This window comes from Phlebotomus papatasi, chromosome 1 (genome assembly GCF_024763615.1).
Source record: "Phlebotomus papatasi isolate M1 chromosome 1, Ppap_2.1, whole genome shotgun sequence".
In the NCBI taxonomy this organism is placed as follows: domain Eukaryota; kingdom Metazoa; phylum Arthropoda; class Insecta; order Diptera; family Psychodidae; genus Phlebotomus; species Phlebotomus papatasi.
The window spans coordinates 28,562,015-28,574,027 of record NC_077222.1 but is presented as its reverse complement, the minus strand read 5'-3'; the positions used below and the strand labels follow the sequence as shown (position 1 = coordinate 28,574,027).

General features: G+C 35.9%; 1 protein-coding gene across 2 annotated transcripts in view; it reads left to right on the top strand.

Moving 5' to 3' along the window:
- The first annotated feature begins 2,718 nt into the window (after positions 1-2,718).
- The window catches only part of LOC129799555 (MICOS complex subunit Mic60), a 29,452-nt gene continuing 20,157 nt past the window's right edge, over positions 2,719-12,013 (top strand). The window contains exons 1-5 of one of the 2 annotated variants that reach the window (XM_055843571.1): positions 2,748-2,908; positions 3,200-3,920; positions 7,973-8,139; positions 8,202-8,730; positions 8,819-8,839. In XM_055843571.1, coding sequence (XP_055699546.1) covers positions 2,867-2,908; positions 3,200-3,920; positions 7,973-8,139; positions 8,202-8,730; positions 8,819-8,839 — 1,480 coding nt within the window. In that variant the 5' untranslated portion in view covers positions 2,748-2,866. Of the gene's footprint in view, positions 2,909-3,199; positions 3,921-7,972; positions 8,140-8,201; positions 8,731-8,818; positions 8,840-12,013 lie in introns of both variants that reach the window. The other variant, XM_055843572.1, reaches the window with a different exon arrangement.

Below are 12,013 nucleotides of genomic sequence, written 5' to 3'. Positions count from 1 at the left end.
AAACCTATAGACATGCACCAAGAAATGGATTGAATGTCAAAACTATAGTGCTTCAGATTGAATAAGGAGAGGTGGGGCTACTTTGAGCTGTGGGGCTACATTATTATAAGATTTTTCGCATATTTCTGATAGAAACTGGATTTTAACATGATGTAATTTGAATAGACAAAATAATTGTGGATATAAATAAAATAATTCGAAGAACCAGCTTCATTTAGAAATAGGCGAAAAAGTCGTATTCGGATAACAATCTAGCACCATAGCTAGAAGTAGCCTCACCTCCCCATAAATCTATTTATATTGTGTTCAAAATCTGCACTGCTACTAGGGGAAAGTGCTCTCCCTTCGAACGTTCATGCCTTCGAATAATGTTAATTAAAAGCATTTCGTCGGTTCCAAAGAAGAGTATTGTAAGTCTACTTGCAACAGTATAAAAAGATGGTATCATTGGATGCAGAAATCATAGATCTACATCCTTAAAACATTTTATGGTGATTAAGATATTCCTGCAAAAGTTACAAGAAAAAAAAACTAAAAATCACCTTGCATAATTATCCAGATTTTTGCCCACAATTTTACTGCAAATAAATTTAAAACAGCGGTAACCAGAAGATATTTAATACGTAAGTATAATAAAAGGGACAGATAATCCTAACCGGCTTATGTTGTAGGTGAGATTCCTAATGTGAGCTAACTCGGAATGCATGAAAATTCGATTTAGAGCTGAAGCTGGGGGACGCCATTCAGTTATATTAAATCAAATTCATAAAATTATCCAAATTTTGCATTTAAACCAAAATATCAAAGATTTGGATGAAGTGACAGAAAAGTGATATATGGGTGAAATGTAGACCGGAATGTTCTCTATAATTTTGCCATAAAACTTGATCTCATCGATTACTCAGAAGCCGAGATAATCGACAATGTTTGTTTCTGAAGTCTTTTTTTCGACCAGAGCGCCCCAAGTGTTCATTTTTTGAACTTCAACCTTATCAAAGAATTGTTGTATTTTGTGAGACTTTCCATTTAAAACCCTATTTTAAGTGTCTTGGTGGAGTAGAAGCAGTCAAATTGGCATCTGAGTGATTTCAAAGCGTTATTATTGGAAAAATCAATTTTTTCATACTTAAACGGCAAAATCGGAAAGATAGCATAGTCTGAGCGGAAAATGATGTATGGACTAAATGTAGACACAAATGTCCTCTACAATTATGGTGAAGTAATCATCAAATGTTCTAGAAAGTTGTATAATTTCGTGAGATCTTTCGTTTAAGCCATCACTCATTAAAATCAGTGAAATAGAACCGGAGATATAATTTTTTGAATTTCGTGAACTTTGACCCCTTATATCTCCGGTTCTATCATAACCACAGCAAACGTTTCTGAGAGAAAAATTATTTTGAATTTTTATGCTATCGTAGCGCCACCTGTGGTGATTTTTTGAACTTTCACCTGAAAGTGCCCATCGAGACGAAACCAAAAACCCAAAATTTAGCTCAAAATGTTAATTAGAACCGAAGATAGAGGCCGGTCAATATTCAAACTTCAACCCCTTATAAGTTCGGGTCAAGGGTTATGGATCGACTTAAGTATTTTTGTTTGACAGGTATAATCAACGGCTACAACATACTAAAATTTTAGCCCGATGCACAAAGGAAGTTTTGAGTTATTTAACTTAACAAAATGAAAAATATTCTTTTTAACTCTCTCTTCTCTTTTGGGACTCTGAGTACCCAAAGCAGCATATGAATATTCAGTGAAAAAAAATGTTTTTTAATTATTCAGAATCGATAAAAATCCGATTCTTGTGGATGATTACAAACTATAAGGATGTCCAAATGTAAGATATTTTTTTGTAGGACCTCAATTAATACCTAAGCTTAGATATCTTTTATTAAAAAATGATGAAATTGGCTTGCAGCATATGCTGCGGTCCGGAAAGAGTTAAAAATTGTACCCCTAGCGGTGGTTTTATGAGCTTGCGATGTTAGAAGGAGAAGTGGCATTTCATAAGAGCTTTCCAGAATGTCATCACTTTTTAAATTCTGACAATTATAACCGAAGTTATGACACTTCTAGGAAATTTTTTTTGGACCCTTATAGCTCGGGTCAGGGGGGTCAGGAAACATTAAGTATAGTATTTATCGAAAGCTCTAAAGCCCAGCTATAACATACTAAAATCTGAGTCCGATCGATACCATAGGGGCGAAGCTATTGAGAAAAGAAAGAAAGGGGGTATTCAAAATGGCGGAAGGAGGGGTGGGGGTGGGGGGTCAATACACCAAGTTGCAATTTTCATACGATATGTAACGTTTGCCGAAAACCTCAAGTCGATATCTCTTTTAGTTTAGGAGCTATTAAGCTCCAAATTTGAGCTCGATCGGACGACATGAAATTTTTGTTAGGATTATAGTAGGTGAGATTATTAAGAATCTCACCTAATAGTTTCAAAAGCTGAAAGTATACTAATTGCAGTGAAATTAATAAAAATAAATTTTACATTGCCTGTCAAATTTTAAAATCTCTCTCCTGAAAAGTTTACATTTTTAGGCTTACAATTGTCTTCTTTGGAGCTGACGATTTATATTTTAAATTGTTCCTAGTGTGTAGACGGTTTTATAGGTGCAATCTTTCGCAATAAATCCCTAAATTTTTTTGGCACTGAAAAATTTAAGGGTAAATTGAAAGCAATAACTGTGTCTTTTGATTAGAAAAGTCGAGCAAAAGGGCAGGCGAATGCGGCGAACTGAGCAAAATCAATGTGACAGGATAAATGGTGGACGAATAGTCTGTCAGGTGTTGTGGTTTTTCAATAATTCGATTTTTTCCACCAAAGCCGGTGAGACACACCTTCGAGTGTCCCAAAATGTATCGTCTTGCACTTAGGAGAACCTCCCTGCTCACCAAGGTCAGTACACTTGTCCTCTGTCCACGGCAACGAGCACCAAAATAAACGTGCCACTAGAAAGTTATGTCATCTCTTGCACGAAGACTTTTTCACACAAATAAATTTTGCTGCAGAACAATGATCACATCTTCCCCAGAAATTCCTAAAATCTTGTGATGGTGACGTCAAGAGCAAGTTTCTGGGATGCGAAGGTGTTTGTGCGGAGACGATAAATGCTAATTTTGTTTTTGTGTATTCTAAGCAGCATTACATAATGGCACTTACCTTGGCAATCATTTGCTTTTATTTCAGATCCAAACAAACGACACAAGAATCCTCCACTCGAAGCGACTCTTGAGCAGCAGTTCCGGTGCTCCCCGGGAAGCCGGATTTGGCAAGTTCATTGTCATTTTGTCCCCATTTGCTGTATCTGGAGGTGTACTGGCTTATGCCAAGTACGATGAGAGCTTCAGGAAAACCCTTGTGTCCACCTTCCCTGCGCTCGAATCCACAATAAATTCCCTCCTGGACGATGACAAGGGGATCACTGGAAGGTTTGAGGACACAAAGTCTGCGATTTTTGGGCTTTTTGGTGGAAAAGAGGAGGAGCACAAGAAGGAGAATATTGTGCCGCCTCCTCTGATCAGGCAGAAACCCAAAAGTGACACTTCAGCACCCACCAGTACTTCGATTCCAGTACCTGATCCAACACCCCCGCCCAAGACCTCATCCCCATCCCGCCCAAGTTCCCCGACTCGAGCTGCAGCTCCGAAGGCTGAGCCTTTTGAGGTGCCAAAAACAGTTTCTGAGCTGGAGAAGGCTGTGGAGACAGTCGCAGAGGCGGCTGCTGGAGAGTACCGCAAGGCCGCAGAGACCTTCCGGAGGTACAATGAGGAGGTGCGGAGGGTCGTTGACAGTATTGTGGATCACACGGACACGACTTCTTGGAGTACTCTGAAGAACAGGACGAGCCAGAGGAACTTTGCCGTGCGTCAGGCTGAAGAAGCGGCTCAAGAGGCAACTGCAAAGCTTGGTGAGTAGGAACTTCTCCTAAATCCAGCTCAATGTCCTTTCTTTATCAATTCATGACAGATTTTTTGCAATTTTCACTTTAATTTATTTTTATCGCGGCCTACTTAGCTTTACTTGTAATTTACTTACCCATGAAGCATATGCTGCACGCAAATTTTTGTAACCTCGAAAAATCTCGGGAAAATGGATTTTTATTTTACAAGTTCCAAAAACCTGTTAGACATCTAATTAGTAAATTATTATAGGAAATTTACTGCGGTGCAACTTAGTCACAGATCATTTTCCTCTATTTCGAAGGGAAATAGGTTTTCCGAACCGGTTTTTAAAATGCTGAAATGAAAACAATCCCAGGTAGCATTTTTGGATGAAATTTATTACTCTACAAATTTGTCAAACTATTTTTTTCGTATATTTTAACAAAAAATACTTTTCAAATCACCTGTTTTTAGAAAGGAAAATCTTTGTTGATTTAGAAAAGGCGAAATGGAAAAGAAGTGGACTCTGTAAACGTCATTTAGTATAGATTTTTACCACATATTTACTCCGTTTATTTATTTTTGATAAGTAAATTTCCAGAGGGAAAGCTTGTTGGAAATTTCCAAAATTGACAACGAATAGGGTAACATTTCGAATATTGCACAAAAAATTAAGTATAAAGGCCTCTACACATTGGGAGTAATTTTATTATTATTATTATTATTATTTTATTTAATCACAAGAATAGGGTCATCCCTTTTACAATTGTGATAAAAACAAAAATTCAGAAAAAAGAGGAATGTAAAAATAGAGAACGACAAGAATTCAAAATTAAGAAATTTTAAAAAACAAATTAATTGAATTTTCGTGAAAAATTGTCTTTTTGAAGGAAATCGTTTGCACTGCTGTAGGTGGATACGTCAAAATTATGTCAAAAAAGCATTTTTTGACGAAAAGTGTTCCTATTTGGTAAAGGCCTAGGGTAATTTCTTAAAAAAAATCAAATAAGTAATTTTTGAAATATACTTCAAAATTGTATTATTACTAAATTCTTATTAGATTATCAAAGTCTGAACTTTGAAATTGGTTTGTCTAAAATTCCGCGTTGGTCGACAATGTAAATGTTATCCTACGTGAACAGCAAATCAATTATTTGAAACACTCGCTAATGCGGAAACTTAAAAAAAAGTCATAAAAAAATTATATTTCCCAAAAAGAAAACTTATACTGTCAAAATTTCGATATACAATGCCCGCTTTGTAATCCGGATGATTTGGTGACAAAATGACAGATGTCCGCTTCGTAATCCGGATGGATATTTTTGAATTTGTTCAACGTCTCGAAAATATAATACAAGTTTTTTTTTGCAGAAATAGAATAAAAGTTTTCAAGACGTTTAAAAAGACATAATTAGAAAATTCTATGCTATTATACTTCATTTATTAAACAAAAACTTCACAAGATAATTCATTTTCATTGTTGAACGCACATGCAAACATTTAGATTTAGATTTAGATTTATTCAATATATTGCTTTTGAGCTTGCACTCTTGAAAGCTTAATACACAAAAAAAAATTCCAGAGATACATATAAATAAAACAAATAAATAAATAAATGAATGTGGTCAGGAAGTATTCTATTGCGCCCACCGGCGTCTGAGTGTTGGTGACCAACCTACTCCAGAGTAAAACGGTGGAAAACTCCTTCTCAGGTTGTATAAGCCATCTGCATCATTAAAGAGAAAAAAAAATCTTCCTGACCAGAAAACGAGAAAAAAAAAATCAAAATAAGAAAGCAAGACTACGGCGCCAAAAAGGTTTGGATAAGCCGCCGTTTCTCTTCTCTAGGAAGTTCATTCCAGAGAATAACTCCCTCAACAAAGAGGGAATTGTGAAGAATGCGGCTCCCCGATCTCGGCACGGCGAGGCACGAAGACCTAACAGAAGGACCCGGCACTAGGAACTCCGTCAGATAACCAGGCTGACGACTTTTAAGAAGACGGCAAAGAAAGTCCACAGCACGTGATTGTAGGAAAAGAGGCAAAGTGGTTCCAAGAACTTGAGTATAATAAGGAGATACATGATCATAAGGACGAAGATTAAATATATAGCGTATACAATTATTAAAAGTGATTACGAGGCGACGCATTGATGCAGCGTCACAAGAGAAAAATAGTTCAGCACCGTAGGAGAAGAGAGGAACGAGAAGGGCACGAACAAGAAGCAGTCGAATGCCCTGAGGAGTGAAGAACTGATGTCTTCGAAGAGTAAATAAGGAAAAGTTAATTCTTTTACTTATATAGGAAACGTGGTCGTCTCAAGCCAATGAATCATTGAAAATGATTCCAAGATTTCTAGCTTTGTGGACGTAGGGAATGGCCTCACCATTGAGCCAAAGAGGATGGGAATTGGGACGTAATCTTCCACTCGCAATCAGCAATGCTTGAGACTTCGTCGGGTTGAGGAGGAGAGTATTATTACTTGCCCAAGTGGAAATAAGTACCAATGCAGCATTAGCCTTAGCAAAGCAAGCATCAGGGGAAGTTAGATCACCAAAGCAGTATATTTGGAGGTCATCAGCATAAAAGTGAAAATTAATATTGCAATTTTGTAATGTGATAGCTAAGTCATTAAACATGACCTCAAAATGATATTAAATGCAACCGTCGATAACTCGTCCGGATTACGGCGATCCCGATTAGAGAGCGGGCACTGTAATTAGGTTTTTGTAAAAAATATCCAAGATTTGAACATCCCCATAGTTTGTAAAAATCCACAAGAATAGAATTTTATCGACTTTAAATACCACAAAAAATAATTTTTTCCCATGGGTACTAGGGTGTTTCAAGAAGGAAAGCATTTTTTTGGCACTATTCTCACAGTACTGTATTTGATGAGACAAGAAAATTTTTCTTCGGCGACCATATGATCAGATGCCGTTTAGAGGTGGCTGAACGACCCTCTCTGTAGTGTAAAATCAGAAAAATGTTCTACAGGGAGGGTCATTCAGCCACCTCTAAACGGCGTCTGATCATATGGTCGTCGAAGAAAAACTTTCTTGTCTCATCAAATACAGAACCCTGAGAATAGTGCCAAAAAAAATTTTTCCTTGTTGAAACGCCCTAATCCTCTCTTTCAGTAATAACCTTCCCGATTTGAGAGCTCTCTCCGGCTGAGGTTTTTCCTTTACCGATTCGAAGGTATATCAGAGAGAACTTACCTAAAAATCCGTTGGAAGTTCGAACGTTTAAACCGACCACTTACACAAAACTGAGAAAGTTCATGAAAATGACATTTATCTTAATAAAATTGCAATTCAAACGTTCTGCCATCCTGAAATTACACAAAACTAGACAAAAATTCACATTTTGCAGCAAAAGTTTGCACACTCTTGTTGACAGTGTTGACGATTGAAGTGTCAAGAATATCGAAATTCGACATGCCAGAACAATCAGCGATAAAGCGGCGAGTACGTGAACTTGCACTTTAGGCTTGCGGTAGATTTTCGAATAGGTTTGGCTTGGCTTTGGAGTGGCTTTGTCTCTTCGAAAGGTTATTACTGAACGGAGCCAATGGGTACCCAGGGTCCGAAAGGAAGTGACAGAGTTAAGTAAAAAAAAATGTTGAAATTTATTTCGAAATTAGAAAAGTATGTATAAGGTGAATAATTATAAAGATTTTTTTTATTAGGCTGCGTACGTTGATTTCGTGTTAAAGTGGCAGAGAAACATGTCAAATGTCCATAGAATTTTTAATTTCTGTAGTGCATTTTTCTTATGGGAAAAATGCGTCATTTTGTGTTATTTTTATTACTCAATGATAGAGTAATAAAAAAAATTAAAAGCAAATGTTTTTTTTTAAATTTAATTTTGAATATTTTTTTATTTAACGCCAAAAACCGTCTTTTTACCATTATCCTTCTCCAAAATGGAAAGTCATTATTCGGTCAGAATTATAACTTGCTATTTGGGTATTAAGCATGATGCATATGCTTCATGCAAATTCACAGTCCTTTTGACACTGCAGAAATCTTCCAATGCGCAGGGAATTATGCTTATCGCCAATTTTGTCTTTGCAGAAAAATTGGAAAAGGCATTGAAGGATAATGTGTCTCAGGCTTCGACGGAAGTTTATGCTAAAGTTCGAGAGACTCAAGATCGTGCCAGGAATAAGTTGAATGCAGCCAAAACGGAATTATTCAAGGCGCGGGAGTTATCGAATATGAGTGAGAAATATTGGAAGAAGGTAAAGATGCTGCAGGATTTCCTGGGGAAGTTGGAGAAATGAAGTGAAATGGTCAATTTCAGGTTGAAGATGCTCGGAATCATTTTGTCAGTGAAATGGAAAGTCTCTTCCCGGGCGTCAATATAACGGAGAAGCAATTGGATCTGCCGAAAGATCAACTGGATCTATTTCTTCTCTATGCCTATTCGCATGTCCTGGCGTACCAGAAGGAGCTGCAGAAGCTTCATGTGGAGGGCGAGGAGCGTCTCAAGAGAGTCCTCAATAGTCTGCAGTCGCATGACAGGGAAGAGATTCTCGCAGCTGAACTGGATTATCGTCTGGGCAAGGAACGCCAGGAGATGGCGATGGCAAAGCAGAAGGAGCTCTTTGAGATTCGTGCTGCTGGCGAAAGGAAGATCCGGGAGGCACTGAAGCAGCAGGCTCAAGCTCATGTGGATAGCCTGAATGAGACGCTGAAGCTGAAGGAGCAGGAAATCCGACGGGTACTGTCGCGAGAGAGCGATGAGAAATTGCTGAAGGAGAAGACATCGTATGCAACGCAATTGGCTGAAATGGTGGGAAAAGTGAAAGGAATGGATGCCGCCCTCAAAGGTGAGTTTGCTCATTTTTTTGTTGTTGCTATTTTTGGAGACTTTTATCTCAATGATAACCTGATAAGATGATTCTTTGCATGCTTCAGAGATAAGCTTTGAAGTCAGAGGTAATTAATAATTTATTCAAATTGCATTTTGGGTATTTCGAAACAAAAATCGAAAGATTTTTTAATTAAATATTTATTGGAACACTTAAAAATTTAAAAAAATGGGTTAAAAAAACAATTACAATTATTTTAAATTTGGGCTTCCACGGGCGATCTTTATGATTGATTGAATCCAAGCATTTATGAAAATGTTTATTATTTTGATTGTTTTTCACCCAATTTGCCCTAACGCCCGAAATCTAAACAAAATAATTTTCACTACTTTTGTTCTCATAGTTTTGGTTGAAATTAATCTATTTCAATCATCATAGAGAGAAAATTAATCGTTTTCAAATGCTGAAACATTCCCGGGTTAATGAAATTCGTGAAAGCAAGGCGACTTATTTGGAAAATAGATTTTTATGCCTTCGGCACACCTTTTAGTTCGGCATGATTTCATGAAATCAAAATTCACATCCCTTTCCATCTCAGAAGATTTGCATAAGTCTATCCCAAATTTTCGCTCTCAAAATTGAACTGATCTGAATTCAATTTAGTGTGATGCTTAAAAGAAGAAGAAGAAGAGTGCGAAAGAGTAAGATAGACTTATGCAAAGTCTTTGAAAAGAAAGAGATGTGAATTTTGACTTTATGAAATTTTCCTGATCTAAAAGGCTTTGTGCCGGACTCATAATAAAATTTAATTAACTTTTACACTGTACAAATGAGCAATAAAAATTATATTAGGTCACTGAATAGCTTTCGTAAACAATTTAGATTAGGAAAATTTGATTAAACCAAAATTTATATATTTCACATTTTTTTTTCTTTTTCTTTTGAACATTACAACAAACTAAATTTGAGTTTAATCAAATTTTAACGTTTACGAAAGAAAGGGATGTGAATTTTGATTAATGAAATTTTGCCGATCTAAAAAATGTGCCGGAACCAAAAGAAAAATCAAATTTGAACACTAATAATTAAATCAAATTTAGAACTTTATGCCTCCGGCACAGCTTTTAGATCAGTAGAATTTCATAAAATCAAAATTCGCGTCCCTTTTTCAAAATATTTGCATAAGTCTATCGCATTCTCTCAGACTCAAAATTGGACTGAACTAAATTTAATTAGGTGGGATGTTCAAAAGAAGAAGAGTGCGAAAAAATAGGTCAGACCATTTGCAAGGCTTTTGAGAAAGAAAGGAATGTGAATTTTCTCTTTATGAAATTTTCCTGATCTAAAAAATGTGTCGCAAAAGGCTCCTTTATGACTCCCGTAACCTTTTAGATCAGGAAATTTTCATGAAATCAAAATTCACATACTTTTCTTTCTCACAAGTTTTGTATATGTCTACCCTACTCTTTCGTACTCAAAATTAGATTGAGCTAAATTCAATTCGTTGTGAGGTTTAAAAGAAGAAGAAGAGTGCGAAAAAATAAGATAGACATATGCAAAACGGGTGAGAAAGAAAGAGATTCGAAATTCGATTTCATTAAATTTTCCTGATCTAAAAGGTGTACCGGAACCATTATGACGCTGATTCAATTTAGTGAAATTTAATCGAGTGAAATTTGGCATTGAATAAACGAGCAGTAAAAAGTCAAATTTGGTCAGCAAAAAATCGAAATGATCAGTAAAAAATAAAAAAAAGAGTAGTAAAAAGTCAAAAAAAGGGCTGCAAAAAATTAAAAATAAGAGCAATATTTTATTAAAAGCGGTAATAGCAAGTAGCTAGAGACTTGCAAAAACTATTCTATATTCCTTCAACCTTCTACTTTGCAAATACGTACAAACATAAGAAAGAAATAACTTGAGGTAGCCAGGAAAAATTATTTTCTTTATGGGACACCGGTGTTCCAATCGTCCTTAAAGGGTTCAGGAGTTGTAGAACATCCAATTACTTAAAAAAATGTCAAAGTGAGACAAACTTCAGCGCTTTGTGGAGAACAACGAAAATGTGTTGCCGAGACTTTCATGCCCAGCTGGTGGATTCCTTTCGAGAATTGGAAATATTCGACATCGAATTTTAGAAAATCGATTTTTTTTTGTTTTTTTTGTACCCATAATGATGGATCACATTAAGATTAAATGTTTCGAAGATTTGTAGCTTTCCACACGAGCTTTCATTGTCACAGTAGATGTCCCAATTCTGCCAATTAAAATAGGAATTGTGCTCAATTTAAATTCTATTTTTGTACGGCAGATAGGAGGCATTGGGACAGTCTAAAATTTGAACTAGATCCATGCCGTAGGGGCTGGGGCTAAGTTATTGGGAAAACGACATTTCGAGATATCCTAAAAGAGCTGAAGGGGAATGGAGAGTGAATTTGAGTTCATCAACTTGTATCAGCCTATCAATATGCAAAACATGCAAAAACCGCTTGTCGATATCACTTGATGTTTGATTTAGAAGCGTTTGCACTTGAGAGAAACGGCTGTATGGTCGGACGGGCAGTAAAATTGATTTCTAGCGGGTATTATATCGTGGTCTATGAACGTTGACACATTTTAATGAAAAGTTTGCGATTCATCCCGGACTAGGGGAGCTGAGATCGTAAATAATCTCAGCTAAAAGATGAATAGGACAATTCTCAATGTAAAATACAAAAGATGTAACACGAAACATTAGATATACAGTGAGTGTCAATAGTTTGTTGCCTAATGGATGTTTGAGAAATCAAGTGAAAAAAATGATAGAAAAAAATACTTTTCCAAATTTTTCTTTTTGCAGATGAGTTCCTTGTAATCCGTAGATATTATTTATAGTTTTCAAAAAAAATAATTAATTTTATTTCATATCAAAAATAATTGTTTTCCAAAAGTTGGTCATTTTTGAAAAATCAAAAGTTTGTTGCCTCATTAAAAAAACTAATTCAAAATGGTGAAAACGTGCAACCAACTTTATGTAAACCGATTACATTTTGAGCTTATGTCATTTGATAGGCAAATGGTGGATTTGTACATTTTTAAGGCTGTCAATGGTAAATATATAGGTGTAAGAGTGATGATAAATAACAAGAAATAATCAGTTTTTTGATAATTCATAATTTAGGTTATAATGGCAAATTACAAAAAGTTGAAAGGTTGGATATTGTCCAGAGATACTGCTGGAAGGAATCGGCGTCGCTTAATTGCCAAATTTTATGGAAATTCATGAAAAGTTATACATAAAATGGTCAAATATTATAGTTATGAG